A 21730-nucleotide genomic window follows, 5' to 3' on the forward strand; every position below is an offset into this window, starting at 1 on the left:
GATCCGCCTGCCTCTGCCTCCCGAGTGCTGGGATTAAAGGCGTGCGCCACCAACGCCCGGCACTGGGGTTGTTATGTTACTAGCATGTAGTCCTCTGAGAGAGGATCTTGGTGAAACCTCTAAATTAGCAGTATCCCAAGGGTCCTGGAGTCAGAAGCAGTGGGATCTGCAAGTGTGAAAATGACCAGACTGTTGCATCTGCATTTGAGAAACACAGCTTTATTTTCCTGGATAATTTCTTATGAGAGTGAGACTCGAATTAAACATTAGACAAAACAGCAAATATGTTAAGGAAATAGTTGGAAATGTTTTCATTTCTTCTTTCTCCTTCCATTATAGAATTTACCCTATGGTGAAATGAGTAAATACAGATTGGGTATGTCTAATCTGAAAGGTGTCACTAACTAGGAATATTTATTTCCTTTTTGCATTTTTTTCAGATTTTGGAAAACTTGCATATAATATGCAATGAGTTCACCTATGTTTTATATATACCTTGTATACATTGCTAGAAGCTAATTTTACATACTATTTTAAATAATTTTGTGCATAGAATAAAATTTCTTTAGGTAGAATTTTTCTACTGTCAAGAGTCAAGACAGCACAGATTTTGGAACATTGCAGATTTTGAATTTTTATGTTAGAGATATTCTGCCTATAGAAATGACTAAGCAGAAAGTGATTGCCAGTCTTATGGGAAGAAGAGAAATTCCTATTTCTCATTCTACAGAAGGAGAGATGAATATTTGTTCTGTTGACTTGCTATCTAAGAGAAAAATTTTTGTTTGTTTGTTTTTGATTTTTTTCAAGATAGGATTTCTCTGTGTAGCCTTGGAATCTATTCTGGAACTTGCTCTGTAGACCAGGCTGGCCTTGAATCCCCCCCCACCCCCCCCAGAGATCTCTGCCTGCCTCTGCCTCCTGAGTGCTGGGATTAAAGTCATGTGCCACCATTACCTGGTGAAATAGAAAATTTGTATTGCGCAAAGTTCTATAAAAGTAATTTAATAATGGTTTTGAAATGAAAAGATAAGCTGTGTATATGTTTTTTTCCTAAGGTATTGACTCTGGGAACTTTTTGTTAAATAATTCCTTCCAATTAAGGAATTATTATAGAAAGTTTCCTAGAATGTAAAAAAAATTCTTCAGTACTTTAAAGTAATAAAGATGACATTTTCCTTATATAAAACTTGGATAAGAATTAAAGGCTAATTTTTGTGCTTGTATCATTTCTTAAAATGGAAGAAACTTATAAACACCTAATGAATGTTTTGCCCATATGTGCAGAGTTTCCTTTACCTCACTGAGAAGTCTTTATTGTTCTTTGTCTTAGTTGTGGGAGAATAAGTTAATGCAGTCTAGGGCAGTAGATGGATTTCATTCAGAAGAGCAGCAGCTTTTGTTGCAAGTTCAGCAGCAGCATCAACCTCAGCAGCAGCAACATCACCACCACCACCACCACCAGCAAGCTCAACCGCAGCAAACAGTACCTCAGCAAGCACAGACCCAGCAGGTTCTTATTCCTGCATCCCAGCAAGGTGAGGAGGGATAGATGATTCCCTTTTATGCTTACAGATTACTCTTGTCTTTGGAAAGTATTCTTTTAACTCTTGAGTTTCTTGGATTATCCTTTTAAATAGATACTTGGTGGGGGGAAAATCTATACCTATTGCTCTTTTTCTTTCCCTCTATTGGCTGAGTTTGTGCTTATGGATATTTAAGAAGAAAAAATGGGGACCCATATTGATAGAGGCTTCTATATGAAGGGTTTTATTATTTTAGGCAAGGCAATTTTCTTTATGAGACATGTTCTTTCAATGACATGTTTGTTTTGTTTTATCCATGTATACTAGAAAAATTTTGTAACTTTGATAGTCTGAAAAGTTAGTCTTAATTTAAGTAGAAAATGGATATACAATTTAGCTTAATTTTAATGCAAATTATGTTATAGGTCCTATTTTGTTAATCTTTTATTGGAGTGTTACAGAATAGCCACTAGCTACATTTCATAATTGAAGAAAACCTGGGCCCTGGAAAGATTTAAGAATCTTGCCAGGTGGTGGTGGATATGCCTTTAATCCCAGCACTTGAGAGTTCGAGGCCAGTGTGGTCTATGGAATAAGTTCCAGGACAGTCAGGGCTATATGGAGAAACTGTCTTGAAAAACCCAGAGGGAGAAACAAAGAATCTTGATCCATCATACATAGCTTTTTTTATATGACAAAAATCTACTCAGTTACAAAATTTTGTCAATATTTTAGTTAGATGAATCTTGACTAGAAAGGAAATAGGATAAACGAAAGCTTAGTTTAAGGTGTTCACGGTTCAGTGACTGATTTGTTTCATCTCCATATATGAAATGCAAAAGTAATATGTAAGAGAAAAGCCTGTATGATTTGACTTAATGTTTATGCCTAATTGATTTGAATATCTTTGTTTTTTAAAGATTTATTTAGTTTAGTCTTTGTGGAGGAGTGGTTGACCATGGTGCACGAGGAGAGGACAACTTGCAGGAGTCTGTTCTCTCCTTCTCCTGTGCGGGTTCCAAGTGTGGACCTCTGTCTTCAGGCTTGGGGGCAGGTGCCTTTGCCTGCTGAGCCGAGCCGAGCCTTCTCACCAGCTCTTAATACCCATGTTAAGTCTGTACCGTATAATGGCATCCTTGATGACTGTTCCTCCTATTGTCTTTAGGCATGGCACTAGGATTTTAGGTCATCATAAATTAAAATTGATTTTTTTCACTCAGAGAATATCAAGGTAATGGGATTATCTGTGTATTCTCTGAAATTTGCGGGATCAAACAATTCTATTTTTTGAATTGTGTGTGTGTGTGTGTGTGTGTGCACGTGCGCACGCGAGCGTGTCTGTGCATGCGTGTATGCACATGCGCGCGCGTGTCTCATTGCCCTTGTAGCTCCCATCTGCTGCCCAGAGCAGTGGTTCTATAGTGCCCTGGCTGTGTGGCTGCCTTTTACCTGTATTCTGGAGACTCAGACCCAAGTTCTCATGCTTGTACAGCAAGCGCTTACACCCATTGGTTTGTATGTTTTTAAATAGCTAATTAAAATGCCATGATTGTGGTAGCTGTCAAGTTGGTCAAAGGATGAACTCAGAGATCTACCTGCCTGTTTCCTGAGTGTGTTAGAATTAAAGGCATGTACTACCATGCCTGGCCGAGGTATAGTCATTTTAATGTTTGTCAATATAAAATGAATATATCTCAGCTGTTGATTTCCATAGGAAAATTTAAAAACTTCTGAAATAGGAAATAGTTTGAGAGTATTTTAATGTAGAAAACACAACAGAAGCATGAAAAAAAAAGTATTTAGCATTTTATAGCATTACTATGACTGTGATGTGTCCTCTCATGGTTCCTTGTTTACAAATGTCTTTTTTTCCTTTGTCTACTTGTAGCTACAGCACCACAAGTTATTGTCCCTGATTCTAAGTTGATACAGCATATGAATGCATCAAGTATTACGGTAAGACTTGAACATGACACTTACATTGACTTTAACTATTTAACTTAGAATTGCAATTATTCCTATGTATATTGTATTGAACAATTTGAGGATTATGGAAGATTTGAACAAAATAGCTGTTAGCCACAAATCTAAAGTGTAGCTTAATCTTAAACATTAAAGTTCATAAAATTATATAATTTTCTCCTTATAAAAGTACCAAATACTCCTTGTGGTTGATATTTTATAGCTTCAGGGAATCAGCCAAGCATATGCTGACACCTGGGAGTTGTGTTTCAGAAAGTCAGTTAGGTGTAAAGACAGGAATGTTAGCAATCCAGGAAAGCTAGTTTTTTATTTGATTTTGTTAGTTATTTGAAAATTTCATATGTATTTTATTCATATTCACTCCCTACTCCAACTCTTCCCAGATTCATCCTTTATTTTTTACCTACCCACCCAAGTTTATGTCTTCTGTTTTGTTTTGTTTCTCTAATCCATCAAATCCCATTGTGCTGCCCATGGGAGTTCAGCATGTGGCTTTTTTTGGGGGGTGGTTTTGGAGATAGGGTTTTTCTGTATTGTTTTGGAGCTGTCCTGGAACTTCATCTGTAGACCAGGCTGGCCTAGAACTCACAGAGATCAAGGACACTGTTTCTAAAGTCTCGTGTTTAAAGAATCTTTGACTTAAAAAAAATGCACAATTTGTTTTCCTGTAATCTCTAAATTCATACCATAAAATGCACTTTATTTGACATTTCAGGTGGACTGAGTATTACAAGTTCTTAAACTCTCCACACTTAGGGCAGGGCATGGAATCTACCTTATCAGATGCAGCAGTGTGTGTGTAACTGTGAGCTGAAAGAAGCCCTTGAGGCTTTTGGAATGTTTTCACTGGGATCTTAAATGTTGAAAAGAAACATGGAAGCACAGTCTGACCAGTTATTTAGTACTTTATCACAAATGGATTTTTTTTCTTAAAATATGTAAGCTATATTGAAAGGTAGTTTCTCAGTTGTGGCATCTCTCCCGCCCGCCCTCCCTCCCTCCTCTCTCTTTCTTTTCTCTCTTTTAAGACAGGGTTTCTCTGTATAGCCCTGGCTGTCCTTTGTAGACCAGGCTGGGCTTAAACTCACAGAGATCTGCCTGCCTCTGTCTCCCAAGTGCTGGGATTAAAGGGGTGCACCACCATTGCCTGGTGGAATTTCATTCTTAAAATTCAACCAGAATTATTACTTAAGAACAAAAATCATTTCTGAAATTGTCTCATAGTCTGTATAAGTATTGCTAGCATTGAGGTTTTTGTTTTAAATAAAGAACAATATTTTTACAAACAGTTTAACTTTCTGAGTGGTAACATGTGATTCGTAAACACATGAGAAGCAGGTCACCTACTAGTCACATGACTTCTTCCTGTGTATTGCCAGTATTGGTAATTCATACTTAGGCAGCTTTATACATTGTTGCACAATACTAGCAATTCCAGTTTTATTCTTACTTGTATTTTCTTTAATTCTATGTGTATTTGTGTACCACATGCATGTCTGGAAGCCTATAGAGCCCAAAAGAGGTTGTCAGATCCCCAGGAACTGGAGTTACGGATAGTTGTGAGCTACCATATGTGTGCTGGGAATAGAACTTGGGTCCTCTGCAAGGGCAGTGAGTACTCTTAACCACTGAGCCATTTCTCCTGCTCCTTATTGTACGAAGTCATTTTGGTATTAGTTTTTCCACAGCATTTTCATACTTAATTCGCTAAAATTAATCCAGATGTGGGTTTTCTAAAAGTTTATAGGTTAACCAGGATATATAACAGTTTGGTGTTTTAAGGAATCTGTAGGCACATGGGAATAAAACCCTACCTGAATGTAGTTACAGTGAGACGCATAAAAATACTTAAAAGTGGCCAGGCGTTGGTGGCGCATGCCTTTAATCCCAGCACTCGGGAGGCAGAGGCAGGTGGATCTCTGTGAGTTCGAGGCCAGCCTGGTCTACAAAGCGAGTTCCAGGACAGCTTCCAAGACAATACAGAGAAACCCTGTCTCAAAAAACCAAAAAAAACCAAACAAACAAACAAACAAAAAAAAACAAAAAAACTTAAAAGTACAAAATGAAGTTAACAGAGTGTTGGGAACCTTTTGGAGCAAGCAAGAGGAGAAATGACACCTTTCAAAGAAATAAATGGGGTGATTTTGCCTGTTGCAGTCAAACTCAAGTCTCAACTGGGACCATCATAAGGTGCTTTTGTAATCCTATCCCTCAGGAGGCAATGTCAGGAGGATCACCAGTTTGAGGCCAGCCTGGACTATGTAGTGAAACTCTGTCTTAAAAAAAACAAGACTAAGAGTCTGGAGAGATGGCTCAGTGGTTAAGAGCACTGACTGCTTTTCCAGAAGATACAGTTCAGTTCTCAGCACCTAGGTGACCCAACACCCTCTCACAGACATACGTATAGGCAAAACACCAATGCACATAAAATGTAAAAAAAAAAAAAAAAAAGACCCTGTCTCAAAAAACAAAGTAAAACAAGACTAAGCATGTTGGTGTGCACTTGTGATCCCAGTACTTGGGAATCAAAGAAAAGCAGGAGACTCCCTTAATGTTGAAGACCAGTCTGCTTATACAGTGAGTTATAGGCTAGAGAGGATTATATACAAGACTACACTCAGAAAAAGAAAAGGAGAAAGCCCATAGGCAACTAAAATGTGAAATCATATCCAGGATATGCATAAGTGTATGGAGGAAAAATATCGATAGACCTTTGGGTTCACATATACGAGATAAATTGGGTGTAGGGAACCAAAGAGTGGAAGGATGGTAGTCGTGGAATGGTGGTCTCGTGGTGCAACATGGATGTGAGTGCATGTATTTCTAAAAACATACAGGTTAGACCGAGTCTGTGAGACTTGAATCAGGAGGTTGCCTAGAGTAAGCTCTTTAGGGGAGCAGACAAATAGACTGACTTACAATTCTTGAAATAGTTGAGCGTCGTCCTGCTGTTGAAGCGCCCTTTCAGTCAGCTCTTCATGCACTGCAAAGCACACTGGTTAGTGCGTGTGCAGATATGACTCTTCCCTTTGTTTTACTCTTCCAGAGTGCTGCTGCTACAGCCGCTACCTTGGCACTCCCTGCAGGCGTGACTCCTGTTCAACAGATACTAACAAATTCAGGTAATTAGAACCAGGAACGCAGTTTAAATATTGTTCAGAAATTCACACCAAGTAGCTCTTCATGTTTTATTGTCACTGAAGGGAGGCAATACTGACACTTGCTAAAGTAATTCGAGGGCTATAGGTTATAGAATTGTAGTCTTTGTTGAGGATACAATTGAAAAAATGAAAATGGTAGCTAGGTGTGGTAGCACACATAATCCCAGCATTTGGGATTTGGAGGCAGGGGATCAGAAGTTCAATGTCATCCTTGGTTGCATAGTGAGTTCAAGCCCAACTGAAACCCTGATTCAAAAAAGAAAAAAATTAAAATGGGAATTAAAAAAAAAAAAACAACAAATGGATCTTTTGTTCTGTGAATGAGAACCCTGCCCAAGTGGGATTACAGATAAATGGTTATTTACTGAGATTTATCTTTTTTATCTAAGCATCTGTTTTGCTAAATGAAATATTTGAATTAATTTGTGATGATCAAATTAAATTCCACAGGACCTGAAGAGCTGATTCATTCTGTACTTTTAGATAATACTGTCTCTGTAGTTATGTCAAATTAATATTTTCATCTTATCTTTTGGAAGACTTACATAGCCTGGTATATGGCCTGATCTTTATATCATTTATTGATTGATTGTTTGTGATGTCTAAATTTGTGCAGAGCCAATTAGGGCTTTTTCTTTCTTTCTTTCTTTCTTTTTTTTTTTGGTTTTTCGAGGCAGGGTTTCTATGCAACTTTGGAGGCTGTCCTGGAACTCAGTCTGTAGACCAGGCTGGCCTCAAACTCATGGAGAGGGCTTTGTCTTGATAATGCATCAAGACATTTGTTCACTCCTAAGGAGTATATGAGGCTATTCCATGTATTATGTATTATTTAGTCATAATTACAGCAGTTCTAATTGTCTTAGCAAATTATCATTGCTTGTCGAAAATTTGAAGGTAAGCCCTGTACTTTGGTTTAAGGTATAAACCTTTGTGTCTTTACAGTTTAAAATGTCTAATACTGCTGGGCGTTGGTGGTGCACACCTTTAATCCCAGCACTCGGGAGGCAGAGGCAGGCGGATCTCTGTGAACTCGAGGCCAGCCTGGTCTACAGAGCGAGTGCCAGGACAGCCTCCAAAACAAAACAGAGAAACCCTGTCTCGAAAAATCAAAAAAAAAAAAAAAAGTCTAATACTATTTACTACTCTTTCTTGATTGCTACCATTTAAGCAAAAGAAATAAAGGCATGTACAAAAAGAAAAGCTAATGAAGATAATAAATACGGGAAAGCATGTGGACATAGAGGGAAATTGTGAACAATAGTGGTTGTAGTTTATCATGTATAGTTGATAGCCCTTAGTAAAATAGTCTTCTAATTTGGTAATTTTTGGTTCTTTGGCTTGAAAGCAATATAAACTCATTTCTTTGTGTTTTTATCGCTTTCTTTTTTTGCCTTAGGTCAGCTTCTTCAGGTGGTCCGAGCAGCCAATGGTGCCCAGTATATCTTTCAACCTCAGCAGTCAGTTGTTCTACAACAACAAGTTATACCACAGATGCAGCCTGGTGGAGTACAGGGTCCTGTAATCCAGCAGGTAAAGCAATGTTCCCATCCCCTGGGATCCAGCTGCTGCAGCTGCAGCTGTAGCTGTATGAATTTATCGTGTGGCCCCTACTCTTTTCTCCAACAAGTTTCCAGATAAAGTAGCCAAAATAATCTTACTCTGAACTGTTGTTATTTTTACTATTATAATTATAATCATCGTCATCATCGTTAGGCCTCCAAGCCTAATTAGCATTTCTCATATTTAAAACTGAATTATTGTTTGGTTCTGGTTTCTTGATCTCTCTTACTAGTTCCTAATAATAGGTGGCTTTGTTTGCCCTAGGTCCTGGCTCCACTTCCTGGAGGGATTTCACCACAGACAGGTGTCATCATCCAGCCACAGCAAATCTTATTTACAGGAAATAAGACTCAGGTCATCCCTACTACAGTGGCGGCACCCACACCAGCGCAAGCCCAGATTCCTGCAGCTGGCCAGCAGCAGCCACAGGCCCAGCCTGCTCAACAGCAAGCCCCATTGGTGCTGCAAGTTGATGGAACAGGGGATACATCATCTGAGGAAGATGAAGATGAGGAAGAGGACTATGATGACGATGAGGAGGAAGATAAGGAGAAAGATGGAGCTGAAGATAGGCAGGTGGAAGAAGTAAGTTTCTAGTACAAAGGAGACTTGAAAAGGAAGCCACTCATTATTATTGTTAATTCAGTGCTAACTAGACAGATTATGTGCTGTTTCTTCAGAGGCAGAGAGGTGGCTGCTTGGACTCAGCTAGCTTTCTCTTCCCCAAACCCAGGGAGTGTGTCACCCTCTCTGAGTGTGGTTCTTCTACCTCAATTAACCACGCCGTCAGATTCCATCATAGGCATCCTCAGGAGCTAGATTATCCATCCCTCATACATGTGCCTGGAGGGTTGTCTCCTAGGCCATTTTAGGTCCTGTTGGGTTGATATTAAGAGCAACCACTACAGGCTCTTTTTTTGTTTGTTTTTTGTTTTGTCTTTCGAGACCCGGTTTTGTCTGTATTGCTTTAGAAGTTGTCCTGGAACTTGCTCTGTACACCAGGCTGGCCTCAAACTTAACAGAGATCCTCCTGCCTCTGCCTCCTAAGTGCTGGGATTAAAGGCATGCGCCACCCACACCTGGCCTCAGGCTCGGTTTTTTTTAAAGGTCTGTATATCAATTGGAAATTATATTAATATAAATCAGATTTTTTGCACTTTGTTATTCATAATGTGGCTTAAGCATAAGATATTGGTAGAACAGATGGACATGATTCACCTTCGGTTTTAGTAATTGAAAAGCCATGGCAGTATTTGGGGAGAGGAAACGGGGATAACTGAATGTGGCAGCTCAAGCCCAGAGCATCTTTCAGTCTTTTTTTGTTCTATTCCATGCCAGGTCCTCAGTAATCTGGTCTTCGTGCCTTTTTCTTGACGCCTATGAACATTGTGTCACCAGGTTTCAGTATAGTTACCATGTCTGAGGCGATGGTTTGGCCCACCGTAATTTTCATGATTAATTGCTTTGGCATAAAATGGAATCATCTTTCTTGCAAATGTTAATACAAAATTGTGTTTCATTTTACTGATTTGTATTCATTTATTATTATTTTAAGGTTTCTTTTTTTATTTCACTTTTTACATTCCAATTCCAGTTCCCCCTCCCTCTTTCCTCCCACTCCTTCCACTCCCCCCCTCCCGTCTGCTCCATGGAGAGGGTAAGGCCTCCTAGAAGAAGTCTACTGAGTTTGTCCCATCATCTAGTTGAAGCAGGACCAAGGTACCTCTCCACCCCCTTCACCCCTGTGCCTAGGCTGGCATGGTTTCTCTTCATATAGAATGGGCCTCACTAAATGTATTCATTTATTATTATTTAGGTGGTTTATTTTTTTTTATTTTTTATTTTTTGAGACAGTGTCACACTGTAGCCTAGGCTACTTGTCTAGAACTCTATATAGCCCAGATTGGACTTGAGCTTGTGGCAAGCCTCCTTGTTCAGCCTCCCAAGTATAATCCTCCCAAGGATTATAGGTGCGAGCCATTGTTTGGGCCTAAAAATTTTATTCTAAATAGTTTAAAGATAGTTTATTAAATACCTGAGGAATCAAAGTGACTAAACTATTTTATTGACTATCCTGGTGTGCACCAATGAGGTGTGGTTGGTTTCCGTCACTTAAAATGATCTGGTGTTTCTTCCTCTATCTCATCCTCTCCCTTCTGCTTTCAAAGCATCTGTGCTAGACTGTATCATTAACGTGTCTTTGTATTTCAGTATGTTTTTATTTCCGAAGGATCCTGCTTGAATAGTATAAGTGCAATTTTTTAAATGTAGTTTCTGTTTATTTTTCTTACAATGACAGTCCTGATGTTCAGCCAGGTTGTTGCATATAGCTGTAATTATTTTTGCTGTTGACTGTACCCTTATTTGATTATCCTGTTTTGGATCCATTGAACATTTGGGCGACTTCTAGTTCTTTTCTGTATTCTAAAATATTCTTATGTGTTTGGGAACTCTTGTGTATTTCTCTTCAGTATTATACATGAACATGGATTTGCCAACTTACTGTACTGACTCTATTCTGCCATTTTTGTCTATAATTTGTAGATGTCAGCATGTCATCGCTTGTTAATATTGGCAGACTGTTGAATTTTTCCAGTCTGTAGAAAATTGTGTCTTGGTTTGGTTTTAGTTTGAGTTTCGGATGCTTAGGATCTTCGGCCCCTTTTCATGTATCTACTTGTTATTTGTACTTACATTTTTTTTTATTATGTGGAAGTACTTATTTAGCATTGCCTTTAGCCCTTTCCTACATTTTTGATCCTTCTCCAAGTGACATTTACATTGCTTTTTCTCCTGCTTGCTGGTGTTAGATAATGTATAGCATAGAGCTTTTAATATTCACCATTGAGCCAGCCTGATGCCTTTTGTATTGATGCCTTTGATTCTTTTGTTTTCTATATAGATGGATTTTCTTTTAATGGTCTGTTATTAAGTAGATTTGTTGTTTTTTTGTGGATGTCTTTTAGGTTTGGAAGAATTCACTGTCTTTATAATTAGCAAAGTTCTTTGCTTTTTCTTTTTAAACTATAAGGAAATGTATTTTATTAAATGTTTTTCTGCAACCATTAGATAGTCACAGACTATCTAATTTTATGAAATTTATGAATTTCATTGATTGGTCTTAATATACAAACCAGTCTTGAGTTCCTGATAGGACACAGCTTAGTCACTGTGCATTGTCCTCTGTAACTGCCGGGCTCAGTGACACAGTTTGCATCAGTGTGCGTGTTTCTGTCACCTGTTTCCATACTCCTCTCAGGGCTCTCATGTTAATAGGATCCTTATGAGCGAATTCGGACTTCTTGTTTAAACATTATACTAATCCCTTCTGTATTTGTTTTTGTTTAATTTTTAAATTTAGTGTTATTTATAAGACAGTCTTATGTAGCCCTTGCTAGCCTGGAGCTCTGCACCTCCTAAGTGTTGGGATTAAAGTTGTGTACCACTGTCCACGCCTGGCTAAATTTGGGGGTTTTATTGTTGTTATCTTTTTTTTTTTTTTTAAGGCAGGGTCTTATTATGTAGCTCTGGCTGTCTTGGACTCAGTTATGTAGATGAGGCTGATCTGTAACTCACCAAGATTTGCCTGCCTCTGCTCCCCAAGTGCTGCTGAAATTAAACATGGGTGGGTCACAGTTTGCAGCGTCTGTGGGTCTTGTTAAAGCTTCTCACTCTATTCTGCCGTTGAACTATCTATGGCTCAGCTCATGAGAACATCTACTAAAGAAAGGTCTCATTCTTTTTTTTTTTTTTTTTTTTTTTTTGGTTTTTCGAGGCAGGGTTCCTCTGTGGCTTTGGTGGCTGTCCTGGAACTAGCTATTGTAGACCAAGCTGGTCTCAAACTCACAGAGATCTGCCTGCCTCTGCCTCCCGAGTGCTGGGATTAAAGGCGTGCGCCACCAACGCCTGGCTAAAGGTCGCATTCTTAAAACTTGAAACAGTTCAGTTCTGCTGACAACGTGAATGAGCTTGGGGAAAGGACCCAAAGATGAAATATATCTTGGGATACTGTGAATTGTAGTCGTTGTGAGACTGAACAGGGGAACTTGGCTATGTTGTGCTATGCTTGCACCTTTGATAGTTGGAAACTGTAATAGCAGATGTGGTTTTCCTCAGCATTTTTAGTCAGTAGGGAAATGCACATATAAACCACAGCTAGGGGGCTTGTCACAGCTACTAGGAAAACTAAAGTTAAAAAAAATTATGTTTATGTAGTTTTGTATTTTCGTATACCACACACATGCAGTGCCTACAGAGGCCAGCAGAGGGGATCAGACAATTGGAACTGAAGCTATAGATGGTTATGAGCTGCCTGGAATTGGAGTCAGGTCCTCTGGAAAAGCAGTCAGTATTTTTAATAGCTGGAGCCATCTCTCCAGTCTAGGGTGTAGAATTTGGAAAGAAAGTGTATATGCATTGGTGGGGATTTGGGAAAATCTGAAGGCTTGTGTGTTTCTGGTGTGAATGCGTAGTAGACAGCTTTTATGAAAACAGTGAGGTGGTGGTGGTGGTTTTTCAGAGTTAAGCAGAGAGTTAGCCCTGTGCTGCCAAGTTTCACCTACAAGTGCATGTAGGGAAGAATTGAAAACAGGTGTTGAGACAAATACATGCACATGAGTGCTCATGGCAACACTCCTGACTTCCAAAGAGTATTAGCATCCTGTTAGTATCTTGTGAGTGGCAAATAAATGGTGTCATATCCATACGACACAATGGCATTTAGCTGTAAAGAAGTATGGAGTACTGGTGCATGCTACTACATGAGTACACACCGAAGACCTGAAAGCAGCACAAACGCCCACACCTTGTACTGCTCCGTTTTTATATCCAGGAGAGGCAAAGCAGATTGGTGGTTGCCAGGGGACAGAAGGGACTGTATAGAGTGATTGCTTATGGGTTCTTAAGATTCGTGAAGTGCTCTGGAGCTGTGTAGCAGAGATGATTCCATCAGGAATGTGCGCAGTGTAACTGAAGTGCACATTCCGAAAGGGTTGTGTCATCTTTTCCCATTTAACATAGACATTTTTATTTAAAGAGGGTGTGTACAGACACACCTATGTTTGAGTGACATACACCTAATACACCTAGACTTTTGTCATTCTTGATTATTTTCCTTTCTACCTCTGTTTTGCCATGCGTTTTCCTTCCTTCATTTATTGGAAATCTGAGTTAAAGTCTTCTAGCACAAATGAATTTCTACTTTATTTTATCCCCTCCTTGGGTTTTATTTTGTCCTGCATTTAAGTAATTTAAAATTTAATTGTTCATTGTATCGCCACCATAATGTCATCCATCATAATGACAAACAGTACTGATTGGCATTCAGAATCTTGGTCTTTAGTACAGCCCTAAGGCCACACTGCAAACCAATTGTATTCTTTGCTTTCTTCTCCAGTGTTACTGATGGTCTGTTTTGCTTTCTGCTGCTGTTGCTGGTGCATAATATCATGACCTCACAACACAACCTTCATATTTTCTCAGTCTTATTTCTAGGTATCTGAAACATTTATTGGTGAGAATTTATCTTGTGCATTTACTAGAGGCTAAAGAAAAATCTTAAAATTACTTGATGTGTGTCTGTTTTGTCTGCATGTATGCCTGTTCATCAGGTGAGGGCCCGGTAACCAGGGAGTCCAGAAGAGGGCACCTGGTTCCCTGCATTAGATCTAGACGTGGTTGTGAGCTGCAGTGTGGGTGCTGGGAATCGAATCCAGGTCTTCTACGTGAGCAGACAATGCTCTTAACAGATGAACCGTCCCTTTAGCCCCCAAGGAAATACATTTTAACCCCTTTTGATTCTTAGGAGTCTGCTAGCTTCACTTCTATTGCGTTTCTTGCTGAAATACCAACGGCAGACCTTCGGTGTTGATAGCTCTCTACCCTCTCAGTGTGTGCAGACACACCTGATATGTAGTTCTCAGAGAGCTTCGTGGTCCCTGCACTTCTTCTACTAAATGGTACAGCAAACTTTTACAGCAGTACAGGAGGTCTGCGTATAACTTACCTTTCTATTTTCAGGAGCCCCTCAACAGTGAAGATGATGTGAGTGACGAGGAAGGACAGGAACTCTTTGACACAGAAAATGTTGTTGTATGCCAATATGATAAGGTAAGGACTGTTTGTTTCTTTGAGACAGGGTTTGTCGGTGTAGCTTTGGAGCATGAAGGACTTCATTTTCAGTTACGGACTCTTTTTGTAGGTTCTCCTCTAAACCATCTTTTTAGCCTTACTGAAAGATTTAGGGAGATGATGACTGTCCGTATTTAATTTTACTTCTGAGATCCAATCTAGGATGGCTTGGAACCCTGGTAGCTAGCTCAGGGTGTCTTCATATTTAGCTGTACTCCTGCCTCAGCCTAGGATTATAGGTGCACTCTCCTTCTTTACTTTTTATAGACACTGAAAGAAAGCATTGTTACTGTTTCACAGATTGTCTGAGTATACTAATTTCTTAGCTTACTTTTGAAAAGTAAGTGATGAGTAAAACGGCGAGAGATGATCATTTTTCTTTTTTTAAAAAAAATATTTTTAGTTTATGTGCATTGGTGTTTTGCCAGCATGTGTGTTTGTGTGAGGATGTTAGATCCCCTGGAACTGGCTACAGACAGTTGTGAGCTGCCGTTGTAGGTGCTGGGAATTGAAGCAGGGTTCTCTGGAAGAGAAAGCAGCGCTCTTAACTGCTGAGCCATCTCTCCAGCCCCAAGATGGTCGTGTTTCTATTCCTTCGACATCAGCTTGTAAACAGCCCCTTTTCCTTTCAATGACACAAAGTCGTAAGAGAATTTTGTCTTCATAAATTTGAGCTCTTCTTGAGTCTGAAAAGACATAATTGAGTATCTTATTATTAAGAGGACCAGGAAAATAAGCAGTAACAAAAACTAATAGGCAGCTGAGCTTTAAGAGATTGTTTAAATACTGTTTTTTAACGGTCTTAGGCGACTTTCTGTGAAAGGGTTGTTGACCTCCTAAGGGTTTGCAACTCCCCATGTTGAGAACTGTTGTATTAGTTTTTTTGTTGGGAATTTTATAATTAAGTCATTAAGTTATAAGCTCTTTTGGCAATCATAAAATTTATAATACTTTAACATTACATTGGCTTTTCTTCATAACTGTGTTTTCTAAATGTTTATTGAGTAGCAGGGAGAACTAAGTGTGCATTATTTGTGTATTTGCAAGAAATTTCCTTGTATTTTAAAGAAATCTTAAGTTTTATGTTTTTGTTGTTTAATGAATATGATAAGTACTGCTTATATCAAGTAGAATGAATCTTAGTATAAGGTAAAACCAGGCCAGTTTCATACCAGTAACTTAAAGTCCAATACATTATTGATAATTTGATGACATTTGCTTTTGTGCATTTTGACTTACCCTTACTGCACATAGTACAGCAAATGACGTTAAAACAGCAAGAAGGCCTAAGTAACCTGTTTGCAGCCAAATACCCAGTACATAATTTCATGATAAGCAAGCAAAGAACATTTCTTGCCGGGTGGTGGCGGCGGCACATGCCTTTAATCCCAGCACTCGGGAGGCAGAGGCAGTTAGATCTCTGACTTTGAGGCAAACCTGGTCTACAAAGCAAGTTCCAGAACAACCAGGGCTGTAACACAGAGAAAATCTGTCTCCAAAAAATTTTTTTTCTTAGAGTAATTTCCTGTTGTAAGAGAATATTCACCTTGATAAGCTATATATAGTGTTTTAAATGTTAATGAAGTTGGTTTGCTTTGCTTTCAGGAACATTTATATTTTAAACTAACAGACTTGGTTTACATAACCTAGTGAAAAACAATTTCAGAGTTTTTAGAACTGTATTTCAAGAATTAGAAAGACGGAAAGAATGGTCAAGTGTTTTAGCAAAGTATAAACAGTGAGGTAGTCTGGTTAGTTAAGATAAGGATAAATGTGGTTTGAGCCAACTTGAGTTTTAGGAAGTTTGCTTTGAAGCCTAAGCTTTAATTTCAGTAGTGACTTGATTTTAAGAAAAGCACAGGAGGAATAATGGTGTTTATATTGCCAGACAAGCCATGGTCTTAGTTAAATGCTAACAGGATGACAGGTTTTAGGTAATTTGGAGTATTGGGGTATTGGGGAAAATGGCATGGTGTGAGGTTTCAACCTATTTATAAGAAATTTTACTTTAATATATTTTCATTGGACATTAAAGAGGCCTTTCTGTTGGCTTTCAGTACATTCATTAAGGGCTTAGGCCAGGAAAGGAGTGCTTTTAAGGTTGTGTTTTATACTTTAGTATACATAAAAATATTTATCATTTACTACTCAACATGACCTAAGTATTGAAGTTCTGGATTTCTTTCTGAATGTGAGAAACTCTTCATGCTAAGATTATTGTTCTCTGTATTATTTTAATGAGAAAAGTTGGAATCTAGAGCAGGAACATCGAGTGATTTCCAGATGCACAAAACGCTATTTTTATATCAAAAAGTAGCATTAGGATCAGTAAGTGAAAGTTAGAGGAAACAGATTTCAGGACAGGGTAAAGTCTTAACAAACTCCTAATTATAATCAGATAAGCATTGAACAGCCATTTGTCCTAAATATGTCAGAGGGTGTCTGCGCTAAGAGTGTAGGATTTTAGGATCCAGAGCTCAGAGATATGTATCTACTTAACAGTTAGCTACATTGTTTGAAAGGTCCATGCTAGGTTTTGAGAACACTAAGTTTATTTTACTGAAAGAAATAAGGTCCCATTTGTATTGCTTGCAGATAACTTGTAACTATTTTAGTGAATACAAGTTACTGAGAACTATTAATGAATTAAAGAAAAATTTAAATCTACATAGTTTTTTTCTTGCTAAACACTAAGATAACAGTTTTAAAATCTAGTAATTGTGCAAGACAAGCTTTTGGTTTTATTATAAATGGAGTTTTGTTGTGTTTTCCTATTATATCTTTTGCATTCTCAATTTTTGTTTAGATACACAGAAGTAAAAATAAATGGAAATTTCACCTCAAGGATGGCATTATGAATCTTAACGGAAGAGATTATATATTTTCCAAAGCAATTGGAGATGCAGAGTGGTGAAGAATTGCTTCTTTCCTTTTATAAGTAAGACAAAAGAAACTTAAAAAGTTAAAATGGACGGTTTGAAACTTGGGACATATATCAACCAAAACTTCACTTCTGCATGTCAGAAAAGCGCAGTAGAAGCAAAGCTACTGGAACAAAACAAAGCTAGCCCTTGACAACATAGACACTACTTCTAACTGGCAAGCCATGGAACTGTAGCACCTGGGGTTGTTGGGTGGGGGGAGGGTTTGTGTAGGATACTGTAATTGTCAATTTTAAATACAGGAATCTGCCATTGGTAATTAGCATGTAAAGTTTGTCTATATTCTTTTCTCCAAGTTGGGCTCAGTCAGAAGATACTTGTTGGAATGACCTGAAGAAATTTCCATTTTGATAGATTGGACTGAATCTGTTTATTGTATGTGCTTATATTTGGTACAAATTGCGTGTGAGCTTTTTACAGAAGGGCAAGAATTATGGTGTTGATATTTAATTCACTTGTATAAGAGAATTTAAAACTCATAATAGGTCTTAAACATTTTTACTTGTTACTCTCCCTCAGTAATACATACCTCTTGCTTCCCTGCTGTATGAAACATCTACTTTAGATTTAAAGAAAGGATCAATGGTCACAGTTTGGAGACAAAGTTGACCCAGGAATGGATGCTTGTTTTAATTAGGTTTTCATACTTGTTAAGTGTAACTTAAAAAGACTTGGGTCTTACCTGTGTTGAGTAGAATTAAAGTGACAGCTTGATTTCCATATGGAAAAACTGTACCCAGTCCCATACTTTAAGAAGAAACCCCAATTGGCTCCTCAGGAATATGTTTTTATTCACAAAGGTACCACTGAGCTAAATTGTATAGTGCACTTGATATGTGAAGGTTTTTCTTGTTGGGCTACAGCGTGTGCTTAGCTGTGCATTTAGTCTTTTTGTAACACTGAGATGGCATTCTGTACATTGACCTAAGAAGCATAAGGGCAGGTGGTGAGGACTGGATTTTTATTAAACAATTTAGTAATTATAAAAGTTTCTTGTGTTTACTAGTAAAGAATTTTAGAAGTTATTATTTTAATTGAACAAATTTTTTTAAAAAACTTTGTAATTTGAGGGGAAAGTTTGGGGGTGGAGGGGGTGGAGGGAGGTGGGCCACTAAAAACAAATTTACCTCTCTTTCATTGGGTAGCCCTTCCAGGCCATTGATGATCTAGACTTGGGCTCCAGTTTGCACATTGGGAAGAAAATACAGAGATTGACTTGTATATTAAACTCTCTAGACATCTACTGTGTGTGGTGGGAACGTGTAGCTCTGGTTCGCATCTGTCAGGGCTCTATACCATGTGGCGCTGCAGTGAGCCAGCTTCCTGGGAACTGTGGGATGTTCGCTCACCTTCATCTCCGTCCCAGTGGCCAGCAACATTAGCATTCAAGTTAACTTGCCCACTGATTTTATTTTGTCTTCCATTCTTGTCTTCCTTTAATTTGACTTTATGTAGTTCCAGAAGTAACAGATAAAATATATTATATTACACAAGAAAAACTGTGAGTTATATAGTGCTTTTTTAGCACATATTTTTACATTTCTTAATGCAATTGATTTTTCCCCACTTACCACCCCACTGAACCAACTGTTGTAGAATTTGGTAGAAGTGGTGCTATCTTAACATGATAGTAGTTACAGATTTTGTATGCCATAACTGGTAATACAATTTCTTGTTTTATTATTAATGTAGCCTTTTGGGGGAAGTTTGTTTATTCTCCTATTCTCAAGCACATGCAGTTCTGTTTATAACACTTGGAGAACGGAGGGAGTGAAATCCCTTGAATTGTGTTGTTGAGTTGTCCCTCTGTACAGTGTCTAGGTTTGTGTTGACTCAGTGAAGCCTGAACTACCTATGGCCGTGCAGCAGTGTTGCTTCACTGAAACTCTTGGGCTCCTCAGTAGCTGTTATGCTGCTGAAACTTTGATTACCATGTGATGGCTAATTCAGCACAGGTCCTGGGCCCTCTATGTAGTCAAAAATATTGAAGGTGAGCATTGTACACGGGCCTGTTTTTTTCAAACATGAACAACCGCTTCTTTCAGAGTGACATATGGAGGGCTATCTCTGTATTGCCTGTTAACGATGGCCTCCTGGATGAATGCTTTTATCTGTGAAAACTCTTGACAGCTGATTTAAACAACCCTGCACACCAGATTGCGCTCTTTTATGCTGTTATATTGTGTTCCTTTTTAAATCAAGCAGCATGTTGTATTTTTTATTATACTAGCTTTTGCTATATATATGTCACTTGCTTTAAATTGTTAATCATGCTTTTGCCATTACTTTTAATAGATGATGTCATTAGGTTCTATTAAAATGTCATTCCTTTGGAAAGGCAAGGGATTCCACTTGCAGAATTTCAAGATGAAAGTAGTACGTTTACCCAAAAGGTGGAAATAGTTCCGATTTGGAAAGCGGTGCTTTCAGAAGGCGATCTGTTTAGATTTGTACCAATAGTGATGACACCTTTTATATAACACGATGCCAGTAGTGCTAAGGTAAATTCACACAGGATGAGTAAAGTGGAAATGTATGCCTTTCAGTGTATGAATTCTAGCCTGGTGGCCCTTTGTATTCTCAGACCACTGGACGCCTGAGAGCACGTGAGATTTCTTAGAGTAATACCCAACTTGGTCACGTGCAGTTTCTAGAGTCAAACATGATAGGAGGGGATCTTTATATTGGGCTTTTTTATTTGAGATGTTCACATTTCTGTTAAGTACGCACCATTTACACTGTTGCCTTTTTAAAAGTCGCACTGGCATCAAGATTCATGCAGCGTGTGCAGTGATTGACGTGTTCTTGACAAGCATAATAGAATCTGGCTTTAGAAAACAATGTAAAATATACAAGTTTTTATATAAAGGCCTTCTGTGCTGTATTGAAAATCGAGGAGTTTTCTTTTGGTGGCTTGTGTGGACGAATGCAGAGTGGTCTCTCTCTGAGAATTTTTTATTATTATTATTATCTTATAGCAATAATGTCACCATATTAGAGGGTAAGTATTCCTTGTGTAAGAAAACAGACATATCTCCTTAGCAGCTTTCCCTCTATAAACAATAACATATTCTTCCACTTGAGAAAGTTCAGATTACTTCATCTTGAACTTTTGAGCTTTTGTGCAATGTGCTATTTTATTGATCTTTGTACATTTTCGTTTCATGTTTCCTGCCTGTCTGAATTCGCTATAGCAGATTCTGAGTTTTTTTGGTTTAAATATGGTTGTTTTGTGTGTTTTCTCATGTGTTTATCGTTAGGTTTGGATTTTGACCTGTTACCCTATGGAAATTATTCTGGTTTATATTCTTCCCCCTGGAGGCCTGCCTTTGTCTTTCTTTTGTCATTTTTGTTGCATGCATGATTTAAGGAAGAACACATCAAATTTAATTTTTTTGCTTATTTTGAGGAACAAAAACTTACTCCGTTTTGATGGGAGAACAATACAACATTGAATAAATAATTACTCATTCAGTCAAGCTTCCTTAAATCAGTCCCGAATGCATCGGGTTGGGGAGGGATTAATCCCTAGCTTTTTGGAGCTACTATTGTCGACTGCTGTTGTACATACTGTTATGTGTAAGGGCGTAAATATATTTATTATGTTTGTAAAATTCATTCTGTACACTTGCAGATCAAGGTTGCTCTTCTGTGATATATGAGGTATTAGGTTTTAAAGACCATCTTGGAATACAATTAAGGAGCTTAGTATTCTGTTGTACTAAGACCTATTTTAAGTTTAATATTTTACCTTGCAAAAACTTTAATTAAAGATGTTATTTAAAAAAGTAATGTTGCTTGCTTTGCTTACTAGTCTATGCCATTGGCATATGGACAAATGAATAAAACCATACAGTTTAGACAGGAAAAGCCCACTAAAATAGGGATGTTGTTAAATTCTGTACCCCTAGTTAAATTCTGTACTTTTAAGGTAGTGGGTTTGGGATGCCAGACTGAATTGTTAAATTGCCTTAGAAATCTTAAGCGCTTTTAAAAGTTGTATTTTCCAGGCACAGAGACATTTATGTTGGATAAATTCATACCAACTAAATGTAAATTAAGGTTAATTAACATTGTATTGAATGATTATTTCTACTCAAAAGCTTAGATTACATAGGATGAAGTTATTAAGAACATCATTTCATTTCTTTGTCTGGCTAAACTGTTTTCTCTCAGTTCAGAATTTGTAAATAATTGCTTATTAGGAGATTTGGATTATTGAGGTTTGTATTACATATTGAATATATTTTGTGTTACTTTAGAAGATATTAAATTACTAGCAGTATTTTGATTTTATAGTTAATTCAAATGAATCATTAAGAGCTTGCCTTTTTGTAATTTTTTATCCTGTTATAAACTACTTTATCTAAGGAAACATGCAGATTTTAACTATTAAATAATCATAATAAAGATATTTTATTTATTGCCA

General features: G+C 37.9%; 1 protein-coding gene and 1 non-coding gene across 2 annotated transcripts in view; both read left to right on the top strand.

Annotated features, from left to right (window-relative positions):
- Positions 1-21093, top strand: part of Gtf2a1 (general transcription factor IIA subunit 1) — a 29061-nt gene extending 7968 nt beyond the window's left edge. Inside the window, exons 3-9 of the mRNA XM_040742668.1 lie at positions 1334-1538; positions 3415-3482; positions 6556-6631; positions 8067-8200; positions 8495-8815; positions 14249-14338; positions 17166-21093. Coding sequence (XP_040598602.1) covers positions 1334-1538; positions 3415-3482; positions 6556-6631; positions 8067-8200; positions 8495-8815; positions 14249-14338; positions 17166-17273 — 1002 coding nt within the window. The 3' untranslated portion in view covers positions 17274-21093. The remainder of the gene's footprint in view (positions 1-1333; positions 1539-3414; positions 3483-6555; positions 6632-8066; positions 8201-8494; positions 8816-14248; positions 14339-17165) is intronic.
- On the top strand, positions 2664-2806 carry LOC121139623. Its single transcript, XR_005876533.1, has one exon. It is a non-coding gene; the product is annotated as a small nucleolar RNA SNORA79 (small nucleolar RNA).
- Positions 21094-21730: the final 637 nt, after the last annotated feature.

This window comes from Mesocricetus auratus, unplaced genomic scaffold (genome assembly GCF_017639785.1).
Source record: "Mesocricetus auratus isolate SY011 unplaced genomic scaffold, BCM_Maur_2.0 Super-Scaffold_15014, whole genome shotgun sequence".
Taxonomy (NCBI): Eukaryota; Metazoa; Chordata; class Mammalia; order Rodentia; family Cricetidae; genus Mesocricetus; species Mesocricetus auratus.